The sequence below is a fragment of the Prionailurus bengalensis genome, chromosome D2 (genome assembly GCF_016509475.1).
Source record: "Prionailurus bengalensis isolate Pbe53 chromosome D2, Fcat_Pben_1.1_paternal_pri, whole genome shotgun sequence".
NCBI lineage: Eukaryota > Metazoa > Chordata > Mammalia > Carnivora > Felidae > Prionailurus > Prionailurus bengalensis.
Window position 1 is genome coordinate 77,210,915 of NC_057351.1, and position 27,728 is coordinate 77,238,642.

The window sequence follows — 27,728 nt, forward strand, 5'->3', positions numbered from 1 at the left end:
CACTAATGCAAAACCACTTTCTGAAGGTTAGCGTCTAAACCACATTGGGATGGATTTCAAAGGGGAAGGAGTTTTCTTTTTAAAGCAAAATGTAAATGGTTTCTAAAAGATGGCTACTACCACCGGACCCTAACGTCGTGTTAAGAGAGAACGACATCGGCGGTAACGATGCACACTGGTACAATGCCTAGAGGTTACAAAGCTCGTTCCGTGCACGCCATGGCGTGGACCCTGCACAACCACCCTGTCGGGGACCTAGCAGCACAATCCCCCTTTTATGGATGTGCGGCCGAGCCTAAACGTCTCGTCTGAGATCTCAGGGCTGATAAATAGATGAATTATTCTGACTCCAACTAGAATAGCCCTGCCAGCACCCCGTGGGGTCCCTTCTGCAATTTGACTAGCAAGTCTAATAATCTGCTCATTCCCGAAACACACTCTCTCCTGGCCGGTCCAATAAGAGCATCATTTTCTCACACCAACAGGAAATCAAAGAACCGGTCCCCGAGTCCACGACGGAGACCCCAGGAGTGGAGTCCCTTCAGATTCAGAAAGTCCTCACCTTCAGAACCTTGAGGTAGGGTAGCCCGTCGGGTCCATATTTGCTGCCGTTCTTTTCCACGTGTTTGATCCACTGAATGTGGGGCTGGGCATCGCTGTAAACTTTGCAGACAAACTCCACGTCGCCTCCGACCACGGTGGAGGCATTGGCAGGCAGTCCAGCCTGGAGGATGGGCCGGTGTGGTGATCGCTCTGAGGGAGAGAGGGAGGGAAGGGGGAGCGGGGACGGGGCAGGGGGAGGTGGGGGAAGACGGATAAATGAGTTGTGTTGTCCAGAAGGCTGTTCGTGAACGCAAGCCAAAAAGGCCTCAAGTCTGCTGGCTGACTCCTTTGAAATAACACCGCGGCCCAATGCATAACAAAAACGACTTCAAAGGAGCCTGCTGGAGCACGACCCTTGTAAAAAGAATACTTATTTAGAAAACAGAGAGAAGAACTGCTTGTATCTCAAGTTATTGGTTGTCCGTGGCCACCTACCCAACAAGGGAGAAGGTTCTGACAATCGAAAGACAACGGCAGGGGAACGGGGGTCCCTTCGCGGGTCCCACTTGGGATCATATCGGAGACTCACGCTGACCATAAGCTTCACGTCGCAGGCAAGGGAGAAGACAGAGGCGCCCCGAACACCCAAATGGCTCCCAGACACGGTAGCTCCTGAAACGTCTCTAAGATGCTCTGAGAAGACTTCATTTCTTGTTTTGAAAAGAAAAACTGAACGCTCAAGCTCCAAGTCATGAACTCCTGAATGAACAACCAGATTCATCTCTTCAACGGATTTACTCCATTTTACTCTTTATTCACCCATACGTGGGGGAGGGGCAGAGAGAGAGAGAGAGAGAGAGAGAGAGAGAGAGAGAGAGAGAGACAGAATCCGAAGCGAGCTCCAAGCTCCGAGCTGTCAGCACAGAGCCCGACGCGGGGCTCGAAACTCACGGACGGAACGCGAGATCACGACGTGAGCCGAAGTCGGACGCGTAACCGACTGAGCCGCCGAGACACCCCATAAGTAGACATCCTTTATTCAGACGTGGCACCCAAAGAAACAGACAGACATCAGTTCCCCAATCCTGGTGATGTGCTAGGCCACGTTCGAGAAAGCCCCATCGAGGGTATGCTTGCCACCCCCACGTGCCTTGCCTCTCTCTCTAGGAAAAGAGTTCTCAACAAAAGACATCCCTCGTCTTACACCTGGCAAAGTTCCTCTCCGGCTTAGAGGTGGTCGGTGCGGAAGTCCCACAGAGGCAACCGTGTCCAGGTTCGTGAGACGTTGTACACAAGAGTCCCCAAGAATCTGGTAGTAACAGACCAGCCTGCTGTGTGATCCTGCCCACAAAGGCCCTAGGATCACAAAGTGGCTGGAATCCTCCTACGTGGCAGTTTGGGCAAGAGCCACACGTACCCAATCCCCCATCCGTCGACCCACAAACGTATTACCCCGTCCCTGTGTACATGCACGTGTGAGTCAGCCTCCTTATCTCTGTCCACACCGCAGATACCACCGCGTTGACCCCCAGCTTAAAAAATGGCCAAGGGAAATAAGGAGATCCCAGCCGACCCGCCACACCAAGGATGCCTCCACCCTGCACCTGGGTATCCCTGTGCACTGGGCTGGAAATAGCAAGTTAGAATGATAGATATCTAAGTGCTTCTATATTTGGGCCTTTCAGATGAAAATATCATTTAGTGGAATTTGTTGGACACGAGCCAGGCCATGTGCAAATTGATTTTACTGCACAAGCCTGTTGGTCTTTAAAAACGCAAGAAAAAAAAAAAAAGAATAGAGAAAGAAAAAATGCTAGTGGGTTACTCTCAGCACATTTCATTCCAGAGTCTCCCATCGCTTCACAGACACCTACGTTTTCACATTAAAAAGATAAGGATTGCAGAGCCTCCAAAGAAGTCATTCATTTGCCTGACATTACCCTGTAGGCAACGCGAAGAACCCAGAAGTCCTAGTTTTGTGGGCAGAAAATCTCAAAGCTGGGATCCCTTCAATCACCAGAAACCCTCCCTCTTCGGCTGATATGTCATCCCAGGAATGGGCCACAGCAAGCCTCCCGGTCAGGTCTGGCGGCCAGCTGGATGCCACGGGGACCCGGCTTGCAGCTGGCAGGGACAGGTCTGGTTTAAATCCCGGCTAGCCCCGTCCACGTGAGAAGAACAGAGTGAAGTCCACACAGGCACTGTCCTCGCCAGGCCTCCTCCCAAGAGACGCAGCGGGAGGGGACCTGGCCTCCGGGCCGGATGCTGCCAGCCAAGCTCACGAAATAGGCTCCTTTTCTACATACCGAATGTTGAGGAGGTTTCCTCGTTCCCAGAGAGACGTGACTTTTAGGTATCAATTCAGGCTCTGGCTCGGCGTTCCAGTTTTGTGTACATGTGCTTGTGTGTTTTCAAGATAAATATTTACAGTGGACCGAAATATTTATTCTCGGAAACAAAGGTACTGTAAAATCTTAAATGTCATGAGCCAGATCAGCTGAATTTCAAACCGAGTTCTCCGTCTTAAACATACTTGTTTCTAATAAATCGTTTCACAAGCAAACATTGTGCACGTAATACCAAATAATGATGTCCTGTGAACAATGGTCGCTTTCAGACCGCCCGGCATCTCTGGCCTGCGCCAGCCTTCAGCAGGGAATGTAGTCACTGGGGCAACACTGGCAGGGCCCGCTACAGACCTGCAGCCTTGTTTTACTTGTGGTCGACGTGCCGCTGCGTTCCAGTTATTAAGTTATTCCGCTGCTATCTTGACTATTTTCACCAAAAAAAAAAAAAAAAGCCTCTGCAATGGCTTAATGTTATTGCATCTGCAAATTACAACACGCCGAAGTTGCCGGCTTGCAGTCTCGAATTTATCCTCTCGAATTTTCTCCCCTTATACAAAATAACCTCTTAACCACCCCCCCCACCCCCCCCACCCCCCCACCCCCCCCACCCCCCCACCCCCCCCACCCCCGCCGGCTCCCTCCGCCCTTTCTCACTTTGGGTACAAAAACCGGCAAGCGGGATCGCTCTGTAATCGAAACCTTACACCGTCTTCCAAAACTTATTACAGCTGCCTTCGGTATAAAATGAAACCTTAGAGAATGTTATTTAAAATGTTTTTAAAAAGTCAGTAGGCCTCATGTTTCGTTTCTCCACATCAGGCTTTGATTTCCTTTGCAACCTTATTCTCTGCCCTTAAACAAGTCAGAGAGCAGGCCCCAAACATCTTGGAAAAGGTCCCGGGATGCCAGCATCTGCAAAGCACGGTACGGCTCATCTCAGATCCTGCAGCCATCACTCTTCCCTGGTGTCTGTCAGGCCCGTCCGAGCGGTGGTCAGCAGTAGTGGGGAGGACAGAAATTAGAACAGGAGTTCTCACCCCGGGGTGAGAGCGGGACACGGGCAGTGGCTCCCGCAGAGGCGAGACCTCCGTGGCCAGGCCCCGGTGGGCACCTGGGAAATACCACAGGAACAGGACAGTGATGGTGGCATAAGGACCCTCCACAGCCAGTGTGCTCTCCCCCAACCTCACCAGGCCCTGGGCAGAGCAAACTCCTCAGGTTCCCAGCACTTTGCACAACAAGCCAATGTAAAAAAATAATAATAATAAATAAGTCAATGAATTATCTCTGGATTAGAGAATAAAACTCAGAGCTGGCCCATCTGTTTTATTATATTTTTTAATGTTTACTTATTTTTGAGAAAGACAGACGGTGCACGAGCAGGGGAGGGGAAAAGAGAGAGGGAGAGACACAGAATCCGAAGCGGGCTCCAGGCTCCGAGCTGTCAGCACGGAGCCCGACACGGGGCTCGAACCCACGAACCGTGAGATCACGACCTGAGCCGAAGTCGGACACTCAACCCCCTGAGCCACCCAGGCGCCCCTGGCCCATCTCTTGTTCTTCTACGTGATAACAAAAATCACAGCTTCTCCACCAGGAAGGATTTACAGTTTTGGGCAAGGTTCTCTTACAGCATGTTTAACTCTCTGATCTTATATAAAACAGATTCTTTTTTTTTCTCTCTTTGCAGTGAAATAAATATATGGAAAACAGAGAAGCTGATGAGCAGCTCACCCCTGTGCCCTTATGGAGGTTTTTAAAAAAATATCCATTCTGAGTTGAGCAGGTTGCACAAAGGCAGTGCCCGGACCTGGAACGGGGTCGAGAACCTTCAAAAGAGCAACTCTAAGGCCCCTGCGTGAATTCCGACTTGAGACGGGATGGAAAGCACCCCACAGGGTGCCGAGAAGGCAGCTGGCTGCACTATTGAAACGAGGTCCCATCAAATCAGTGCATAGTAAACACAGGCTGATGCGCTTTAAAAAACACATTCTCTCCTCCGCGTTTTCGCTCACCACCCCCCCGCCCCGTCAAGAGCTCCGAGTGAGTCCACTTTCCCCAAGCAGAAGGCCCAGCGGCTAGGAGTCTCCACTTCGAGACTGACCTTCTCAAGTCCTGCTCCAAAGCTCGGAGCCACAACCAGAAAGAGCGGGCGGAAAAACAGCCTGCTTCGCTCCACGAGGTAATTACGGCGAAAGAGAGAAAAATACCTGAGTGACAAAGAATAAATCTTTGTTAATTGACCACTGAAACTTTATAACATGCCAGTCCCTCCTCTGGACATAATAATATGTTGGCTCGTAAGAGATCTACAACTTTTGCTCTGACATAGCAAAGGCCATAAAAAACGTCCAGCGAGCATGTCTACAGGCTCAGTAAATACGCATCCCGGGGATCAGAAGGAGACCAGGTTCTTAAATTACACCTATAAATTAATCAAGCCCAGAGCTGCTGGTTTCCCAGCACACATTGGTCTCCTGAGCATTTCTCCCCAAAAGTGCAGCCGCGCTTGCCACAAAGAGCCGTTTCGAAGCTGCTCTCTCAGCAGCAAAATGCCAAGAGGCTCAAATCACACGGAGTGCCCCGTATTGATCTGGAAATAGCACGTCTCCTGCTCTGGGGCACCCACTCACTCGCAGAGCGTGGAGAACCTTGCCTGCTCCGTCTTAAAACTGAAATCAAAACGTAGCTACCCTTCGTCTAAAATGGCAGTTTCTGAGCCACTTCAAGGGGTCTGGATGGGGAAAGAACGTTCTACAACTTGGAGGACAAGTGAAAACACCAGAGAAGGCTTCTCCTGAAGCCCAGCCTCGCTTATTCTCTGAAGAGTAGGCAGTGGTCGCTTTTGTTGCATCAAAACACACTAAACCAGTTGGCATGAGGCGATCAAAGCCCTCTGAAGTCTGAGGCGCCCATTAGCCTGCTAAAGACCTCGTGCTAATTACAATTAGCAGAAGGAGCACATTGCCTTGTCAAGACTCTACCTGATGCACTCAGCCCAGACGGGACAGATGTAGTAGGGTTCCGAGTTTTGTGTCCCCGGACTTTTCTCCAGCGTCTCGAAATCAGCACAAAGGGAGGTCACAACTAAAACTGATCAGGAGGAAAAGGCCAGGTTTGGAGGGAAGGCAACAGGAAGGAAGGAGCACACTTTTACAAACAGTCCAAGTACCTGTAGCTCTCCCGTCACCTTCCAGAACACAGGAGTGGCCTGGGAGACGGAGCACCCAGAATAACTTTTTAAAAAAGAAAAAAAAAATGCACGTTTGTAGGAGGTCACCAGTTTGTTGCTCTTTCTCTGTCCTCAGCTTAGCTTAGCCTCGTTTGCCTCTTGCCTGATTCTGGAAGTCTCGCAGAAGTGGGCTGGGTGGGGATCTAGCTTCCTCCAAAACATACGCATTTCTCCTACAGAGACACCAAAGTCTGCAGACCAAGCTCGTCCGGGGAAAGCCCGAGTGTCTCCCCTCCAGCGCCGAAGTCCCTCGGTGACTTCTGGGGGCCGCACCACGTGAAATGCTAGAAGCAAAACACCACTAATTCCTTTGTGCTTGCTCGATGAGGTGGACGGCGGAGTGAAGTTCTGGCCGAGGCTGGGCGGCCTGGGAAGACCAAAGCAGGTGGAGGCAAAGCGCCTTCCCTAATTAATGTCACAGACGGTATTATGTGGCTGGGGGCTGAGTGGCTTCTACCAGCTGGGTGTCAATTTAGGTCTTCTTGGGCGAATTACAGGACGAGGGCCGTGTGTCATTTACACCCCAAATGTTACCCTGAGCTCTGTGCCTTCCGGAGTGAAACCGGAACGGTAGACGCTCAGGTGACCATAAAGTTAGGTCAAAGTTAGATTCAAAAGCGGCCTTCCTGGGCGGCTCAGTCGGTTAAGCGTCCGACTCTCGATTTCGACTCAGGTCCTTACGTCTCGGTTCGTGAGTTTGAGTCCCGCATCAGGCTCTGCACCGCCTGCTTGGGATTCTCTCTCTCTCCCTCTCTCTCTGCCCCTCCCCTGCTCTCTCTCCCTCAAAATAAATAAACTAAAAAAAAATTCAAAAATGCCTTTTCTTTAGTTAAAAGGAGACGTGGCTCTGGGATGATGAAAAATTCTGGGGATTAGACGGTGGCGATGGTTGTGTAACCACGTGACTATTTAGTGCCACTCGACTGTACCTTCAAAAGTGGCTAAAATGGTCCATTTCGTTGTTATGCACACCTTGCCACAATTTTTTTTAAAAAAGAGAGAAGCGGCAAAGGTGACGTGATCACAGAGTGAACAAGATCGATTTCTAGGGTCACGGAAAACCTACCTTCTCAATTAGTTAAGTGTATTTATCTTGTCCCGTTTACTGACAGCTTTTCTCTGCCCTGACACAAAGGACTCCGCACAAGGTCCCTCCCCATCTTGCGCTTGGTTTTCACGCTGATGCAAAACTCAGACGTCAGTCTCCCCAGGCTCGCTCCAGTGGCGCTGGGGTAAACACAGCTGAGCGCGGTCACGCTGGGAGCCACATCACAGAGCCTCAGCACCACGCCACGAGCCATGGGGGGCAGGGGGCTGCGACATCTTTCAGGAATGCCAGGACTATCAGCCGGAGTCTGCATAGCTGGGTTTCCTCCCTGGGAAGAGTATGGCGGAGATGTTTTTTCAAAGTCCCGGAATTAAACATACCTTTTGCTGAACTCCCAAAATCAGAGTATCTTCTCTCAAATGGTTTGCAAAGAAGCTAAAAATCAAATCACTGGGGAGCCCCCCAAATACAGCCGTGCTCACAGTGAAGCTTTTTATGTCGAAGATATTTCGGTCGACACCAAAGAGGGCCCGGTTAGTCTGCCTCTGGAAATCTGTCCCGGAAAAATAGTCACCCGGGTGGCCAGCAAATGGATGTGTGCAAAGCTTGTCACGGTGGCCTCTTCTGTAACGGGAAAACAGCCTAAGTCTCCACCCAGGGGGAAAATGATTAAGTAAATTACACTCTATCCAAGACAGAAGAGCATACGGGTCACTAATAATAATGAAATAATCGATACGTACAGACACGAGAAGATGTCTACAAAAATAACGTTCGCAGGCTTCATCAACTTTCCTCATTCAAAAGGCCTTAATTCTAGAGGAAGTCAAGAAAACTCTACCACGGTTACCTCTTAGATGTTTTATTTTGCTCCTGGGGTGGTTCAAACAGAAGTAAAAGCTTTCAGCCCATCTGAGCAAACAAGAAATGCCTCCCTTTGGTACAAAGTACACGAAATGATAAAACCTCACTGGTCTTCTTAGAGGCAAACTCAGACACTGAAAACAGAAGGGATTCTGGACACTCCTTGCCGGAAGCATCACCCAAAGAGAAGCTTCCAAAGGGTCACCGAGCTCATGGAAGGCTCCACTTCTCACTTTCTCAGCCAGATGAGATGCCCCAAGGCAGCCTGCAACCCTCCCTACCAAACGTTCAGGGATAGTGTCATACATTCTGTTGGCCAGAAGGTAGAATGTAAAGGACTAAATCCTTGACTTTTCTGCCCCGGTCCAGAGCGTACACTGAACCCAATAAAATGAGGAAGGACCTCCTTTTTCAGAGAAAGCACAACTGCCCAATGGTCCTTCCAGAATAACATCCAATGCCTGTCTAGCGAAATACCACTTTTTCTTTTTGAGGGGAAATATGTCCGGGGCACAATGTGGCCCATCGATTTGCATACTTCTTTGGGACAGAAGTTTGTGTGAGAGAACCCTAGAAGGAGGAGGCTCTGCGAGAAAGAAAGAAAAAGTGTTTCTATCGAGATCCAGGAATCTCCATCGATACCTACCACCTCCCTGTGGCACTCTGGGATCTTCTGTGCTGTGACCGTCAACTGACTGTCACCCCGAAGGCCAGCCACAGGCTGCTTTCCCAGACAGGATTAACCAATCTAGAGGGCTCTGCTCAAACCAATGAGGTTCTCGCCTCCTCAACCTCTCTCTTCTCAGAAGGAGAAGCAGGACATCTTCCCCCTCACAATACCAATACCCCCCACCCAGCCATCTCTTCCCCACCTCCCACCTGCGTTTGATGTCACTAATGGTGGAAAGATGCGACAGGAGCTCTGGAAGCCGCCTGTCCCCATGGAGCCTGCCCTCTAGGTTGGGAGCCCCTTCTTCTTACAACACGGGGTCATTTCTGCCCTGCCCGCCCCTGACTGTGAAAACACACCAAACACAAACTCAGCACACACAGCAGTGGGCTCTTCTCAAGGAGGGGGAGTCCAGAGAGGCACTCTGGTGGAGGCAGCATTTAAAACAGGAAGAAATCTGATGGCATTGCCAGATTTACATTTTAATGAGAGTTGACTGCAATACTTCCCAACGGGGGTCTCCTGGTTTAAAAAAGGTGACTGGAAATAGAGGCCGTACGGAGTTTGGAGAGAAACCCTGAAGAGGTCTTGCTTCAGAACTTGCTGCGTTGGGGCGCCTGGGTGGCTCCGTCGGTCAAGTGTCCAACTCTCGATTTCGGCTCAGGTCACGATCTGGCGGTTCGGGAGATGGAGCCCTGCGTCCGGATCTGCGCCAACAGCACGGAGCCTGCTTGGGATTCTCTCTCTCTGCCCCTCCCTCTCTTTCTCTCTCAAAATAAATTTTCAAAATTAAAATTAAAAAAGAAAAGAACCTGCCGTGTCAAGAACCACAGACTCCAAATGTTAAGTAACCCGATAAGCCGTTTTTTCCATTATTCTAATTCGGCACACACTGGCGGCACAGTTCGAGCTCATACTGGGCACCGTGACTGGCATCCGTGGACTTATGTCTTCGGGCCGGGACTCCTCGCTGACGCTGGGACAGCAGCAGCTTTCTCCCCACGCCCTGCCCTGCCCTGCCCTACACTTCCCTCCGGGTACGGTCGAGAGATCCCTCTTCTTACAAAACTCTGTAAGACGGTAACTTATCTGTAACGCTTTCACATCCTCTTTGCCCACACCATAGACCCAACGCCAAAGATGAGGCAGGAGATCAAATATTAACCTTCTCCCCCAGCCACCTCAGCCGGGACCCCTGCCAGAACCGAAAGCAATCCACAAGGCTTCCTTCCTCAACTATGGGGCAGAGGGCAACTGATGGCTTGTGAAGAGCATGGCAAAAACACTGACATCACCGCCCACGGTGCCTAGGACGAGCAACTTCTTCCCGGTAGTGGTGCGGCAGGAACGCACTTATTTGCTGGCCGGTACGTTGGGAGTGAGGCAGCTGCCCGCCGACCAGCTTTTGCCCCCTGAAATCCCGGTTGTGAAGCGGGTATAAACATCTGCTCCGTAGTAACCAAAAGCTCATTGAACAGTAGCTCAAAAGAAGTTTTGAGGGGCGCCTGGGTGGCTTGGTCGGTTAAGCATCCGACTTCAGCTCAGGTCATGATCTCACAGTCCGTGAGTTCGAGCCCCGCGTCGGGCTCTGTGCTGACAGCTCAGAGCCTGGAGCCTGTTTCCGATTCTGTGTCTCCCTCTCTCTCTGCCCCTCCCCTGTTCATGCTCTGTCTCTCTCTGTCTCAAAAATAAGTAAACGTTAAAAAAAATTAAAAAAAAAAAAAAAAAAAAGAAGTTTCGAAATCTCCGCCGTGGAGGAAAGGAGAGGGGAGGAGGGACCACTCCTTCAACCAGGGCTGCAGGGAATACACCTGTCTCGGCCCAGAGATCCAAGAGGAGGTGTGGACCACCTCATGATAGTGACTAAGAGTCAAATCCTATGGTCCTATTATTTAAAAGCACTGCCCCGGGGCACCTGGGTGGTTCGGTCGGTGAAGCTTCTGACTCTTGAGCTCAGCTCAGGTCATGATCTCACCGTTTCTGGAGTCGAGCCCCACTCAACTCTGCGCTGACAGTGGGGAGCCTGCCTGGGATTCTCTCTCCTTTCTCTCTGCCCCACCCCACTCGCGCTGTGCTCTCCCCCCCCCCCAAAGTAAATAAACATTAAAAAAATTAAAAAAATAAAGCACTGCCCCCTACTACCTCATCCCCCTCCAGGGGGGCTAGGTTTCCACCCCCACTTTACAGACAATGGAACTGAGGCTCCGAGGCTCCTGGACGTCTGACGCCATAGAGCTACCGAAGCTGGAAACGAATGTGAACATCTCCACCGTGTCATTCCCCGCCAAGGTGCGTCCAGCAAGGGCTGGAGCGTCATGAGGGCTGAGTGGCAACGGGCAGGAAGAAGAGAAGGAAATGCGGCAAAAGGACTGTGCTTCCTACTCAACCCTGCTGGGCTCCATGATTCTACATTAACGAAACAAGCCTACTTGTAAGTACAGCGCTCGCTGTGACGTATTACCTAGCGTGGCACCCCAGCCCCCTGTCAACAGGGGGCTTTCTATCCCCCTCCGGCGAGATTTCACAGCTCTAGAGCTGGCACGCAGGACCAAAGTCAGGGTAGACACCGCGTCTTAAACCCAGAGCAAGAAAAGGAAAGAATCGGTTGGCGGCAAGATGAATACGGAAAATCAAATGAGGCCTGGCCAGGAAGCGTCTAGGTCAAGATGCTTCAAGTTCAGAACCCCCAGGGGCTCTGTGGGACTGAGGCTGGTGGACGCCAGGGAAATGCACACACGTGGCAACTCACAAAGTGACAGCCTGGCGTTCAAGGCGCTAAAATCTCCGGGTGCGCTGTTTTGTGTGGTTAATGCCACCTCGGGTCACCCCTCATCAAACAGAGAAACAAAAGCTTTCATCTAGGAGCCACGGTGTGGCAGAAAACACGGACAGAGTGTGGTCTTCTGTCAGGAACAAGTGAGCAGGAACGATCCTAATTTTGACAGCTTCGGTAATAACACCAACCAGTTAATCAACGAGGCCACCGTTTCATTTACGTAAACGCTACTTTGTTCCCAACCCGAGAAAGATTCCACAGTTCATCCCGGACAAGTGTAAGGGTCCCCTGAGGGACTCGAACCTGCCTCGGTCGCCCTCCTTCTGCTCAGGGATCACACTGGAGGCTTTGTCTTCCCAGGACAGAGGCTGCCCCAAGCAGTAAACAATTTTCGCAATTTCTCCTTCTCCCACTGGGGATGGGCCGCCAAAGGCTCAGAGTGCCAGGTGTCAGCCTCAGAGCCAGGCTTATCAGTCAGTGCCTGGAATAACAGACTCTTCATTCCTCCCGAGTACACACCGGAGGGGGGAGGTTAGCACTGGGACAGATTCCTTCGGCTTTCAGGCCCCGTCCCATCACGCCCAGAGCCCAGTTACAGCAGATTTATGTCACGGACTAGTCGACAGCAGCCTTCTGGTCTCCCGCTGAGCAAGTCAGGGCTGGTGAGGTGGCCTCAGTGACCCTCCACCCAGCCAGAGGGATGCTTGGCCGCTGACTGGCTCCCAACTGTCTACTGAGACACTATCTAGCGCTTATAGCGCTCTTGTCCTAGGGGAGGAGAAATCTCTGGAAAGTCAGATAGAGGGTAATCAGCAAATCCAGAGGCACTCACTGTTTCCAACCTCTGCCCCCCAAATGCCCAATGCCAGGTGAAAAGCTCAAAACTTACGGTCTCTGGGATTGCCGAACTGGGACACCCAAAGGGAGGAAAAGTTCGTAACTCAAAGCCAAAGGGTGTCTGAGGAAGGACAAGCGACTCGTCCATTCGATACCTTCATCTCTCTCTCTCTGCTATTTTGCAACAGAGCTGAACGTGGGGTGGGGATAACAGCAGTACCTTTTCAGAGTCCTGCAGTGGTCCCTGCTGGTCCACACCACAGGACACCAAAAACAGAGACCGCCATGTGTGGTGCTTGGAGCATTAACCCAGGCTTTGAGGACACCGGATGGAGACCCCAGATCTAGGGTTCAGTTCTCGGCAAATAAATGCCTCACCGCCCCCCCCCCACTCCCCCAATTTGATGTTCCTCAACTGTAAGAGGGCTGACGGGTGAAGGCAGAGGCCAGCTTGAAGAACCCGGGGCTCTCAAACACCACGATCTTCCTCTGCATCCTGATCAGTCCTGGGACAGCCCTGACGACCACGTTAACCAAAGGTGTAACCCAGCTGGGGCCCCACCTGTTGGTCCCAGCACGGCATTCGGTTTATTTACCAGAAGGTCTGATGGGGTCTAATTAAACCTATTAAAAATGCCCTTTTTTTAAAGTTAATTTTGAAAGACAGAGAGGGAAATGCAGAGAGAGGGGGAACAGAGAATCCCAAGCAGGCTCTGCCCTGACAGCAGAGAGCCGGATGCGGGGCTCGAACTCATGAGCTGTGAGATCACGGCCTGAGCTGAAGTCAGACGCTCAACCGACTGAGCCACCAGATGCCCCCAAAATGCCCTCTAACCCTCCAAAGAGTCCCGGTTTGAGGGGAGAAAATCAGCATTTGTTGTTGGCCCCAGGATGCCAATTCGGTGTTTTCATCTGTTAACCCAACTGATGCCTCCTAACCACTGTTGTGGGTTGAACTGTGCCCCACCCCCACCCTTCCAAAAAGAGGAGTCCCTGTCCTAACCCCTGGAGCCTGTGACTGTGACCCTACCTGGAAACAAGGTCCTTGTAATTAACTGAGGGATCTTGAGATGACACTACCCTGTTCCGAGGGCAAGGCCTGAAATCTAGTGACAGGTGACACCTGTGAGCCACAGAGAGGAAGGCCACCGGAAGGCAGAGGCAGACGCCGGAATGACAAGTCACAAGCGGAGAGCTGCTGACGGCCACCAGAAGGCCACCAGAAGCCGGGGAGAGGCGTGAAACAGATTCCCCCCCCCGCACAGTCTCCAGAAGGACCCAACCCCGCTGAAACCAAAGGTTCAGGATGAGTCCGAGGCCACAGCTTCCTGGGGACAGAGGCCCCGCCAGAATCCAGGACTGCAGCGTCCTCCGAGGAGCGATGGCCAAGACCCGCCGGCTCTCTGAGGAGGGCCTGTTTTACTATCGGCACAATTACCCAGAAGCGGTGCTTCATGCTAATTTTCCCCTACAAGTAAATGGCTGAAAAATAATGGTGTCAATTTTAGTGAGGATCAAGCAAGGCTCCCGAAAGCGCGCCCGTAAACGAGAGCCCTTCCCTCACACACGACAATGGCTGGCCGCTTCATGCCCGAGACACAAGAATGTCACTTAAATTACACGGCTTTTATGTGGAAGTCCTTATGGGGAATGCCGTTCCAAGGAAGGATTTCAATAAAAAGATCTCACCCATTTTGATGCTTCGTAATATCTGAACCGCAACCCTATGTAGCATAGCAACAAAAGTAAACCCTCGGAGGATGTGAACGAGAACAGGACTTGACTTTCGCTGGGAAAGAGGCTCCGGTTTTTCCGGGAGACGCGGACGTGGCCGAGAAGCGGTGATCACGGGGTGGAATCCTGCACTTGGGCCGAGGGGCCACCAGAAACTCGTTGTTCGGGCCTGAATTCCCTTTTGTCGCCACTCGAGGAGACGTTCAGAACGACCGCCTGCCAACCCTGTAAGTCTACATGAGACTCTGGAGCTGACTCACTTCTTATTTTATGAGTGCTTCTCAAAGCAATTACTGGGGTTTTGAGCAAAGATGAGAGTATTTCACACCTCCGTCTTTCCTGAAAATGTCTTATACTCCACTGACTTTTGGCTTCTATTTATAAAGAAGGTTCAAGGCTTGGAAAATTATTAGGGGTTGAGCTTTAATGGATATTCCCAACCAGCATTGTGTCATTATTGGCCCACGTTTGGCTGGGCAATCTCCCAAATTTGTGACATAATCGGGCCTTTCTCTGCATTCATTACTCCATACGCTCTATGCTCCTCTCTACATCACACCACTGAATCATACGCTCTTTTCAACAACACTGACTGCCAGGGGATTAACATTAGACAGCACAATTCCATTATTCAGCAGCCCAGTTCAAATCCAACCCTAAAACTGTAAGAGAGATTTCAGGGCTTCACAGAGATGAGCTGCCAGAAAGCTCAAAGGAGAGGTGGGAGGGGAGGGGGCTTTTGAATGTTTTACATAACAACTCAACCTAAAACCTGCTAGGAGCCAGAGCCCGTGGCTGGGGTGGCCAAGCTGACGGGGGGATTCCTGGAATGGTCCCCGACCGATCCCAATGAACAATCTGTAGGCGTACACAGCCATGAGCCCCGCGGATTGCTACAGCGCAATTATTTTATTCGCACAATAAACTGCTTGTTTCAAAATTAGGCATTGAGAACTTTTAGCCCCCGAACCTTCTTTCCTTAAATAGAAACACTTTCGTGTCAAATTCAGGAGATGTGAGGCCCAATGTGAATTCCACGTTGTGTGCTTAACCAACAGATTTACGGCACATCGATGCCAAAATAAATGTTCACCATTTTCGTCCCATATTTGAGCGTTACTTCTTTGTGTTTGATTTGTAAAATATCTGTACGTAGTAACTCCCACTAAGAAACCTTCCACGAGTATCTCTGTGAGAAAGGAGGGTTCTGGAACTCAGTCTTTTATGAATGCCCACAGGAGCAACATTATGTGAAAGCAACCAAATTTCACAGTAAGGCTTCTGAAGGACAAGAACTTGTTTCACTGAATCCTTACGTACACATGGAAATAAAGACGATCTCATGCTTTCCTAGGGGGAGTTCCTTCTGGATTTAATTTAACTTGATAGAAAATCTAAAAATGGCTTCTGTTTAATTTTCAGTTAACCTAAAACTTCCATTAGCCAAAATCTATGAAATGTGGTTGGTCAAGCTTTTGGAAGGTTTCTTAATGGTTCTTTGGGCAATTCAGGTATCTGTGGGGCCTCTCTTCAAAGAGTTTATAGTTTACTGAAGGAGAAGAAATGCCCACATACGAAATAATACGAGGGACACACGCATAGAAAATGATGGAGGAAAGTCTTCGTTCATAGACACGGTGGCGGGGCAGGAGTCTGTGGAGAAACAAAGGGTCACGTTAAGGCAAAAATCAATCAAGGTGAGCTTGGACTTGAGGCCTTGGGAGCTGGCAATCTGCAAGTGGAGAAGGGCGAACTGGTTAGCTGACCCCCAGTCAGGTCAGGTGGTGATGCCGTGAGTCAGGGTGGAGGACAAGGCAGAGCAAAAGATGGGTCGTGCCAAAGAAGGGATCTTAGCCCACCATCCCTGCAACAAGGAGACACATCCTAGGTATCTCCAGTCCTCCAACAAGACAGAGAAACACCCTTCCTTTATCAGTTACAACAAAACCCATCATAAAGGGCAAGATAGGAAGACATTTGAATTCCAGGACAACAGCCTATTGATCTTAAGACATCTAATTAAAGTAGCCTACCTATCTGAGCACTTAGATAAAAAGGAATTTACAAGCCCATATACACAGTTCCCTTTCCACGGGAGCTGAACCCACAGTAGAGCACTGAATGACTTTCTTCTGATGGAAGTAAAGGGCCCCTGGACACTATCCTTCCTCCAGCCAGCTAGAAGTTCAGTCATCACAATACCTTTTCCTTTACTCTTTAGCCAGCATTGCCCAATTGCCCTTCTTTGGATAATGCTGCCTCCCTTTTAAAAACCAAGTTCTCCTAGCGCGTAACTGTACCCTTTCCCTGAACACACGGACGTTCTTAAGAGTAATACCGGCTTTCAGAGTGTCAACACATTTCACACCACGTCCATTTCACCCAAAACGGTGCTAGGGAACCAAGAGGATCACACAAAATACGTAAAACATGGCTAATCGGGAAACAGGAACATCGTCAAATGACGGAAGAATCCTTCTCAAACAACAGATTACATTCAGAAAGAAGGAAAACGAACCAACGGTCTCTCTCCTTAAACCATGGGGAGAAACCAGACTCACTTTCGCGGGGTTAAATGAGTCACGCTGTAGCAGGCGGGCGTACAGCTGTCCCTCGGGGAGAAGCAAACTCACCAACAACATCAAGGTGGTACGTGTGATTGATAGAGCCATACTCGTTCTCCACCACACAGGTATAATTGCCTTTGTCAGATGGGACCACGCTCTCCATAATAAGACTCCAGTGCTGGTTCCGTACCTGAAAAGATCAAAGGAAAGGTGGTTATTTAGCAATCTTAGCATAAATTACCAGGTACTCTGCCATCTTGATTTAAAAAGAAGTTGGAGGAGACAAGGAAGGTAGAGAAGAATCACCTCAATTGTCAATTTCCCTCGTACTAAGCACACAGAATGGAGCCAAACGAAAACAATCATTATCGTCATGGTGAATGTCGAGCAAGGGGGATACTGACATGTTCAGATATGCAAGTGTACGGAGCGAGGCTGTCGATGAAGGATGGGTTCCTCCAGGAGCTGCCAAATGGCCAGACCATTGGCCTGCAAAGGTATCAGTGCCCCAGAGCAGGGGAGCCAAAAGGTCGCTCATCCACTAGGAAGCCTCAGGCCCCACAGCGCCAAGGAACCATTTAGAGCCAGCACCAGTGAGCACCTGCTGTATGCCAGGATTACTGTGCATATTCTGTTCGGCCTCAGCTAATGTGAATTCTCCCAAGGAGCCCACAAGCTAGGTACTGTACTGCTCCTGGAGCCTTCCAGTCTGAAAACCTGCCATTTCTTCCCCCATCACCCCCAGATGCTGTCTGGAAGTCTCAAGAAGTTTCAACTGGGAACACAGGCCTGCCCCTCCCATCTCTGGCAATGCCTAAATAGATGCGACATGTTCCCGAGAGATATACTCAGAATGCCAAATATGGGAGCAATGAATCCTTAGGAAACCTAAGTTGTATATCCGTCTGCTTACAAACTCCTTGAGACTTTTCAGAGAGATAAGTGGCACGTGTGAAAATAAGTTATTGTGATTCCCACCCACCGTTCTGTCAACATGCGAACAGACTAGACTCCAACATTCGCACCTGGCTTTTAAAGTATTTTAATAGACTCAAACTTTCAAGCAAGCGTGACTTTTCCTTACAAAGAGCCAAAATGCAGATTTCACCTTGCAGGTTTAAGGCTTTAAGGTTTTCCCCCAAATCCAAATCATGTTTTAAAGGCATTTTGGACGAGGCACTCTAGAGAAACGGAGAAGGGGGAAAGAAAAAAAAAAAAAAAAAAAAGCCAGGGCCCTCGTGGTCTTAACTATGATTTCAGGAATTCCAACTGACCTTCTGCATGATTCCCTGAGCGCTGCAAGTGTTTTCTGCCTTAATCACATAAAAACTGCTAATACCAGCCGAGCCTCTGCAAGCACATGAGTGAGTCAAGGAACTAGAGAATAAAGATCATCTCATGAATGCTCCATTACAAAAACGGGAGGGCAGAGCAGCTGTCCGCTTTGAAAAGCGGCGCCAACAGAGGTAAGGGGTTATCAGAGCCTGTTACGACTCGAGGCGTGTCATGTCAGATGTTCAGCTCTGTGCAGGCAGGCCAGCACCGCAAGAGCAGCCACCGATGCAGAGGTCACAAACGAGACCACTGCTCATCACGGACGGTCTTATGCAGGATCACGGGGGTGAGGGCTGGACTCCTCTCCTCACCAAGCACAAGCGCTGAAGAGTGAGCTCTGGGCAGACGGTCCCTTTGCTCCAGCCGCGGCAGCCCACCAGCTCCCCCCTGTATCACCATCAAGACCGTCCCAGTCTTAATGTCGTGGAGCTGGCGGGGGGACCGTCATTGTCGCTGTCACAGGTGAAAAGTCTGGCGGTAAGAGGACGCTGCGGGCATCAGACCCCACCATGGAGAGAAATCTGTACTCTGCTTGGGAGAAGCCCCGCTTCCTGCTCCTGGCTGGGCCACGCACTTGTAGGAGAGCCAAACAAGAGGCCAGGGTCCTGCGAAGGAGGGGTAAGCACCTTAGGTGCACAGCCTATAGAAGGAATATTGTGAAGGAACGGAGGCGGTTGCTAAATGTCCCAGGGCAGTGAGACTTCTCTACCCCAAATCTCCCCGCCCCCTCCGGGTGCTACCCTGGAGCTGGGTGCTAACAAACTCCTTGATTCAACTTGAGGCAGGTGGGCCCATACAGAGACCCGCCCTCCCCCCAAGCGTGCAGGGGTTATCAGCAGCGGGACTTTCCTGGACTCTGAAAGAGCTAATCACACAGAGGGTAACTTAGGGATGAAGCCAGAGGCCCTAACGTCACCAAGCCACGTAATCCAGCATTTAGCCCTGCTGTAAATATTCAGTTCTTTGAGCCCCCGCTCAAATGTCATGCCCATAAGCCCTTAATCACGACTAGTGCCTGTCTCTGGACCCCATCCAAACTGTCAATGTCTTTCTCGCGCCTGGATCCAGATTTGGCACGGGGCGCAGTCCAAATGGGGCTGAACGTGAACTGCACGGGGAGGGCATCATCTGCTTCTGCCCAAGACATTAAATCTTGGCATACGCAGCTCAGCATACCGCTGCCGTTGGTAACCCTAGGGCAGCTCCAGTCTCTCGTTGGGGCCACGGCATTCCACGGGAGAGCCTCCTTCAAGAGCGCGTGCTCCCTGAATATTTACTTCCTGGAGATGCACTACAATTATTAATAAGTTACCATTTATCGAATGCTTTCACAATGGGAAACACAGTTACCAAACAAGGGGCTTCTGCCCCTTTGGAGACCTTGGTACTCAATCAATATCGCCCCATGCAGTGCTGTTAATATTTGCTTTCTTACACCATTGCCCTAGTATTTGATTCCTGGACATACGACCAATCCCAAATGTTATGAGCTGTGGCATTTTCCAAAGGGACGCCCTTAGAAGCTGCCAACGGTGGGAAGGCTTGACGCTTTTGCAGGGGATATCCTACCATTAATTAGTGGTCGCTTAATGACAAGCCGAGAGAGTACAGACAGCAACTCTATCAAGATGAGGAAACAAAGGCACAAAGACTTCTTGTGTCTCTTTTCTGAACACTCCGTTTCCAAACCACGATTCAGTGTAAACCTACAGACACTACCCTCCCAACAAAAATGTAAGACGTCCTTTTCAGTGTGGTTTTTTTGTTGTTGTTGTGTTTTGTTTTGTTTTTAATTCCTCATCTTTTTAAGTGCCACAACTCCTCCGCCAGTTAGGTCAGAGTCCCATCTTTTGCACTCGCAGAAGAGAGAATGTAAATACCCAATAAACATATGAAAAGATGCTTAACCTCATTAACAATCAGGGAAATGCAAATTAAAACAATAATGAGACGCGGTTATTCACCGGCTGATTAACAAAAATTAGGAAGATCCATGCCATTGAGTACTTAAGAGTGTAAGGAAAAAGAGACTCCAATTGAGAATAGGAACATAGGGTAGGAAAAAACCTTTCTGTAAAATAATTTCGCAGGGCCTGTTAAAATTAGCAACACATTTTTTTTTAACCCAGTTAATTCCACTTCTAGAAATCTAGGCTACACAGAGAACCAGGAGGATTACTTCAAGGCACATGAACAAGATGATTGCTTCGAGCACTGCTTGTGACAGCAAAACCGAATCCATCAGGAAGAGAGCCATTAACAACACACAGCTCATCCTACAGGACTTAATTCATTCCAACAAAATAGCACACAGTCATTAAAAAGGAGGAGGTATTCTTAAGTTCAGACCTGGTAAAGGTGTTATTTATAGTTACCGATAAATGAGGGGCACCTGGGTGGCTCAGTTGGTTAAGCGTCCGACTTGGGCTCAGGTCATGTTCTCACGTGGCTTGTGAAGTTCAAGCCCCGCGTCAGGCTCTATGCTGACCGCTCAGAGCCTGAAGCCTGCTCCGGATTCTGTGTCTCCATTTCTCTCTGCCCCTCCCCCACATGTGCTCTGTCCCTCTCTTTCTCCTCTCTCTCTCCCAAAAACACATAAGCATTAAAAACAATTTTTTAAAATAGTTATTGATAAATGAAAAAAAAAGGAGGTTGGATAAAAATGTGCATTCAGGATGCCACTGTATAAACACACACACACACCACAGATGCCTATAGCCCTGAATCTATAAGCCTGACTGTATAGTCAGAAGGAAAGCTAAAGTCGGAAAGGAAATGTACTAAATTATCAGCAGTACATTTTATATAATTTCGTGGTGTGATTGTGCATGTTGTTTGCTTGTTTCCTATTTTCACCCTTTCAAATTCAAACAGGAATCGCACACATTTGACCAAAAAGTCAAATAAAACCTCTCCGCGGGCGTCCCCTGCTGCAGGACCACCGCATCTGGAATTTGCTGGCAGCCTGAGCACAAGAGCTGGGGGCGCAGAGACGTCCTGCACCCAATGACACCCGTGCCATCCTTCCTTCTCACCCCTGCCCGTGGCCAAACCCCTGTAGAAAATTCATCATTAGTTTTCATCTGCCAATGAACAGAATTAGAGAGCGTGAGGCTTCAAGACGATGTTCGCTGAAGGCTTTTAAAAAACAACATTGCAATACTGAAACAAAGCAGACTGAAGGTCATGGCCTCAACTCTTTCCCTCCTAACACAAAAAGTGGATCCCACGAACATTCCACACCGTCGTCACAAAGACGACGAAGAGGTGGGCCAGACGGGTTTTTTCAGAATTCCTCTGCTACCTAAATCTCCCGAGGTGCATGTTAAACACCCAGCTACCTTCAGGAGACAACTGGGAATGTAGATTTAGTTTGTATGATACCAAAACACCTAAGTGAAAGGTGAAGCCAGGTCAAAGACCCAGGCTGTCACCTGGATGTTTGGTTTCCACAGTGAAACCAAAAAAAAAAAAAAAAAAAAAAAAAAATCTGGACATTTCCAAATACCTAGGTGTTCAATAACAAGCAGAATAAACATCCAGAAGCTAGATAGAAAGTTTTGCTCCGTGCCAAGTCAAAGAATACTGTGTCCGTGTGACGGCAAATACTCCCGACGCCTCCTTCCACCGGTATCAGGGTGCAATTTATGGAGAAAGGCAGCAATCCCTTGGACCGCTGGCCTTCATAAAGGCAGCCCATGACCTACAGCTCAACATCAACCAGGTGGCATTATGATGCATGAAGTCTTGCTGTCCCAGGCCAGACCCCCACCTTCGACAGGCTCCTGGCATCTCGAAACCACGTCTCTGGAGGTGTGCACAAACTGAGTACATGTGTCAAGGGCTGTGGCACTCCCTGGTGCTTATCACCAGGCAGATGTGGAGGCAAAAGCCCGATTAATGCTTAAGTTGCCCAAGTCTGCTTCTCAGGAGGTGTCCAGAGAGCAGGGTGAGGCGAGCTCTGATCCTCTAGGACACAACTGCAGAAACTCTTCCCCCCAGCTCACTACACAAAGCATGGATCTCCCAGAGAAGTGGGAAGAGAATTATACAAGGCAAGAAAAGCGAGTGGGAGTGGGAGGGCGGGCCAAGACTGCCAGCAGGGCACTTGCTGCCTTTTGAAATAAACTCTTTAAAAATCTCACGACCTTCCTCAAAAAAGCTCAATGAAGAATCACCAGATGACCCAGCATAGCATTGCTACGTAGATGCCAAAGGAACTGAAAGCAAGGACTCGAACAGGTACGTGCACATCCACGTTCACACAGCTACACCAACCGCAAGAGTCAAGAGGTGGAAACGTCCCCAGTGCCTGTCAACAGATGAACAGATAAACAAACTGGGGTCTCATCCATATAAGGGAGTATTATCCAGCCGTGAAAAAGGAATCGAGGTCTGATTGTTGCTACCACACACAGAAAGACAGATACACACAACAGACAGAAGGACAAATAGCCTATGATTCCACTTACCTGCATTACCTGCAACAGGCAAATTCAGACAGAAAGATTAGAGAAATGGAGAACTGCCTCTTAATGGATACAGAGTTTCTGTTTAGGGTGATGAAAAATACATAACAAGTTTTACGTTACGTGTATTTCAGCGCAATTTGCAAAAATCCCATACAGGTCAGGGAAGTGGGAACAGCAGCATCAGATGCCCAGCTTTGCTCTCAACAGAACATCTTTAGGCCAACGGATCCTCACATGTTCCTGGGACGCCAGCACTGTTTCCAGATTTCTAATTTACCACCAGTGTTTCTTACAAAATCATGGAACCACATCTGAAGAAAGTTAAGTCAGAGCATCAACTGTGGAAGAAAACCACTTGGGTCCAAATGTCAGCCCTGCCACTGAGAAGTCTCATGACCAGCCTCATCTGGAAAAGGGGTAAAACAACAGTGCTCCCCTGTTTGGGCTGCGCAGGGGACCCAGCGCCATGGCAGACAGTGGCGGGGGGGACACCTTGCACGGTCAGGACACATGGGAGCGGTCGCGCATGTTGGCTGATGGCAACATACACCTGCTTCCTCATCACAGACTGCCTGCTCTGGGATTAAAGCCGAACTGTCTTGGCTGAGAAAGAGCTCAACAAAGTATAAATATATTAATAAGGGCAAGGGTAGTGATTTTTCCAAATAAACAGATTTTGGGATTAAGCATACCATTTAAGCAAAGGTCTCTAATGTGACTTCTAAGTAACCCAGAAAACGTAAATCTAATTAACCTACCCATCAAAACCATCAGGTTTTCATTGTGATTATAAGAAAAGAGGTTTTCCCCTGTCTTTTCTTGGATCTGAAATAGACTAGGAAATGGACAGTCCAAACTGTGTCATGCTTCTCTCTGCTCAGGGGCCCCATGGGAGTTCCAACCTCCAGATGCCTGAAGCCAATGCTCGTGTGCCAGTTTCACGGCCAGGTTGAGGGAGGGCTTTGTCCCGTGATCTCTCTTGGTTCTTATAGTTACTAGGTGGCATGAAATGCAATTTTTAAGAATACTCTTCCCCTCTATGTTTCAGTCATTACCTGGGCACGACTTGGGAACTGAGGTGGTCTATTAATTACCCCGGTGCTGTGGCTTTTCTGCATTAAATTGTAATTATTGTTCAGAGCCCTATGAAATATCTAGCCTTAAAGGTAACCTCTTTCTTAAAAAAAAAAAAATTCTGTGCTATTGTTGATGATAAAAAATGGTTGATGGTGATGCTACTAAATCACAGTTGGGAGGGGGTTAGACCTTCGAGATCATCTGTCCAAACTTGTCATTTTAAGGACAGGTGGCCTTAAACACGAAGAGCTTAAACAACTTGCCCACCGTCAAGACTGATGAAAAAGCCCGGGCATAAGCACAATTAGGGAGATACAGTTATGCTTCAAATCGACCTCTACCACCATAAATAACATCCAACCAGCCTTTGCCCACATACTAAGAAAAACAATATGACTCTTAATCACCTAAGGAAGGCTCAGCATGAGTTCTTTGGTAAACAAGACTGAGCCATACCAAAGAGCTCTACTGGTCATTTTAATTAAAATGAGCTTCCTGTCCCATTTCATAATTCTCTTTGATTTTGTTTTGGCTTTTTGTGTTCCCTTCTCCCTTCACTGGCCACATAGGCAGACCACTTCAGAACAAGCTGGAATGCCATGGGTGAGGGCCAAGGTGCTGGATCCATAAACAGGTAGAAAGAACTCGACAGGCAGTTGAGCTAGACAGAGTCACCATGGTTTATAGAAGGAGATTTATGAAGAAAAAAAAAATCACAGAAATAACACACATTTGTTTGCGGAAACTTTCAGGTCTTGCTTTCTGGAAAAATACATCTTGGAAAACTTGACGCTTTGCTTCTTCGTTCACTAAAGTGGCAAAGGGACAGGAGTCAGAGGAGAGGGGCGTGTGGACATGGGGCTGTCCGTGTGTCAGTAAGGTCTCTGCTTTAGGGGGAGTGCATTGTATGCACGGGTTCCCTCGGGGCGAACGCTGGAGAAGCAGAATTCTTTAAAAGTGTCTGTAGACAGTGTTTGCAAACCTGGCGGGAACCCCATGCTCCTGCCTCTACTCTGTTCGAGCCCTGAAGACGCCTGCACCAGCCGGAGAGCTTGGACCGATGGGAGGTTGGGGCATGCCGGCCTCTGCGACCACCAAGGACTTCGTGACCTGGGGACCTGGGTTGAGTCCATGGAATTTCTGAGAGAACCAGTATCCCCCAAATCAACGTCCAGTGCCACAACTGTTGTGAAGACTCCTTACTAAATCCAGATTGACCATCTTTGCGTTTGATGGGGTGATCCCCCCACCAACCCCCCCAGCCCAGGGCGCTCAGGCATCGCCATGGACTCTTCTCCAGAGAAAGTCCAGCGGGGCCAGAAATGTGCCCGCATCACCTCTGGCCAGCACACCATGTTCCAAAGGTACAGTTCTCTCCCCTCTTTGCCTTTTTTTTTTTTTTAATAGCAAAATATAAGTTTTTTAAGATTTTATTTCTTAAGTCATCCCTACACTCAATGTGGGGCTCGAACCCACAATACCAAGACCGAGAGTTGCACGCTCTGCCGACTGAGCCAGCCAGGCGTCCCTAGAGCAAAATATACTTTAGATTTTTGTTCCCATGCGCTCAAATTCCCATTCTTTTGCTCCAGAAACGGCTCAAACATGAAACAACAAAAAAACTTTTGGTCTTCTGTGCCTCCACGGGAACAGGTTAAAGGTATTCTGCTAAAGGTTCCCCACGTTGTTTTTAGGGTGCAGGTGCTCTCCAGTTAGTAGAATGTTGTCCTCAATAATTAAGACTGAACTACACCTGTTAAAAATCAAGCAGCATTTCCTCATCAGGCACCCTTAGCCTTCTGGCACATTCATAATCACTAATTCAGATTCGCAGAAACCTCCTTACCCAGAATAATGATGTTGGGCCTATTTATTTTGAGACCAGGAGTTTCTGGAGGCTCATTAATTCTTTTAACTTCTTTCCACGGCTGTCGTAAGTGAGGAAATTAGTTAACCACCAGGATTTTGACCACCAGCCTTATACTTTTAGTCGTATTGAAATGTATCACTGGAACTGCATCAATTATGTCTTTGGAGAGCATTTGTGGTTAGAATGATCCCCAGGGGCCACGACTGTGGCGGTTTTAACTCTTTCTTTCCAAGCAGCACCACCCAATGAAATCTTTGTCAATTCGTCCTTTACAAAGAAAGCGAGCCGACCTTCCAATCTCATTGTGCCCGGTGTGAGGGCTGACCTAAGGGTGAAGAGAAAAACCACCCTCCTGCCTACTAGTCCCACCAACAAGCAGGAATCACGGAAGCTCAGCGAGGTGCGTCTGCTTCCAGAACTTCAGAGGCACCCACCTCTCAGCAGGTGTATCTCACATCTGTTTCACACACAAACTGCCCCGCACATGCTAGGAATCTATTCATAGGCTTTTCCCTATTATCCTCTGGGATTGAGCATCTAGTTACTTTTTTTTTTTTTAAATGTTTGTTTATATTTGAGAGAGAGAGAGAGAGAGAGAGTGTGTGTGCGTGAGCAGGGGAGGAGCAGAGACAGACAGGGCGCCGTAGGATCCAAAGCAGGCTCCGCACCGAGAGCAGAGAACCCGATGCGGGGCTCACACTCATGACGCATGAGATCATGACCCGAGCCACAGTTGGACACTCAACCAACTGAGCCGCCCAGGCTTCCAGCTATGTCTAAATGTTAAAAGTCACAAATTTTTGAAGAAGACAATCCTTTAAAGGTGAGCATTGTGTATGGTATTTCAGAAGAGGCCCCCAGAGCACTTTGTGGGGAGAGGAGGTCCACTTAACCACAGCAGTGACGGGTCAGGACTCAAGTACCCTCTCAAGTGACACTGGTGTGTTAGACACAGGTAAACAGCAGAAACTCCTGACTTTTCCCGTATCTCACTCCTGCCACCAGGAAGTCCTCTTCTACCTGGTTCTTAACAAGCTGGGATGCAGGCTAGAGCATCCTCTGATTTACCCCCTTGCAGGTTTCCAAGATGGCTGCCAGTGATTCTCCAGGTCTCCTGATACTCATGCCCTTGGGGATTTAACCTCCTCCCCTAATGATTTACTTAATAACAGAAAAACAGCCCAAATGGTAGGATGTCACTTCCATGATTAGGTTACAAAAGGCTGTGACTTCTATCTTCTTCACACGCTACCTCTTCTTGTCTGCTCTCCCTGAGGAAGAGCTGCCGTACTAAGAGGCCCATGGGGCGAGTGAGGAACTGAGGGCAGCCTCCAGCCCACAGCCAGCAAGGAACTGAGGCTTCTGGCCCAACAACCTGCAAAGAAGTGAATCCAAGAACCACGGGAATGAGTCTGGAAGCAGGTCCTTCCCCAGCTGACCCTACAAATCAGACTTCCAGACTCAAGCCTTAGTTGCATTCCTGTGAGAGGCCTTGAGGTGAAAGGCCCGGCTAAGCCACACCTGGATTCCTGACCCACAGAAACTGCGAAATAATACATGCTGTTTAGAGGTGCCTGGGTGGCTCAGTCGGTTAAGCGTCCGACTTTGGCTCAGGTCATGACTCGTGGTTCATGAGTCCAAGCCCTGTGTTGGGCTCTGTACTGATGGCTCAGAGCCTGGGGCCTGCTTCGGATTCTGTGTCTCTCCCCGCCTCCCCTCAAAAATAAATATAACATTAAAAAAAATTTTTTTAAATAAAAATGTTGTTTAAAGTCACTGGTCTTGGGATAATTTGTTACACACGGTAATAGATAACTAATGCACCCGTTCATGCTTTCCAAACACACCAAAGAATGTCACAGTAAGGTTCCCCAAGTCTTCCTCATATACTAAATTAAATTCCTCCAGGCCTCCCCTTCCAGACCAAATAACTTAGACATCCCATGTCTCTCTTCCTGAGACACCCTTCCTTCAAACTCAGCCCAGAATCTTTTCCTGACCTCCATTATCCGTAGCCTCCCAAAGAGCCCACATCATCTCCCCCTGCACATCCACACGACAACATGCTCTTCTGACTTCAGCCCATCCAGGCTGTGGCTTTCTCATCCACCTTCCCTACGAGACGAGGAACCCCCGTGAGCTAGGGCCGTGCTCTGTCCAGCGCCTAGGACGGTGCCTGCCAAAGACCGTGCTCATCGGCGTCTGCTGAATGGACGAACAAAAGCCCGAATAGGCATCTACAGGCCTTTTCAGGGAGAGGGTGGTCGATTTCCACCTCCCCCTCCACCCCTCACCCCTGCCTGAGTGATGAGATTACTCATCACCACATTCTGTGATGGGCTCTCCAGGGCCGTG

General features: G+C 49.2%; 1 protein-coding gene across 10 annotated transcripts in view; it reads right to left on the reverse strand.

Annotated features, from left to right (window-relative positions):
- FGFR2 (fibroblast growth factor receptor 2) overlaps positions 1 to 27,728 on the reverse strand; it is a 108,253-nt gene that overhangs the window by 39,039 nt on the left and 41,486 nt on the right. For all 10 annotated transcript variants that reach the window (XM_043597727.1, XM_043597726.1, XM_043597725.1 and 7 more), the window contains 2 exons: positions 16,686 to 16,809; positions 563 to 753 (listed from right to left, as the gene is read on the reverse strand). In XM_043597727.1, coding sequence (XP_043453662.1) covers positions 563 to 753; positions 16,686 to 16,809 — 315 coding nt within the window. The remainder of the gene's footprint in view (positions 1 to 562; positions 754 to 16,685; positions 16,810 to 27,728) is intronic.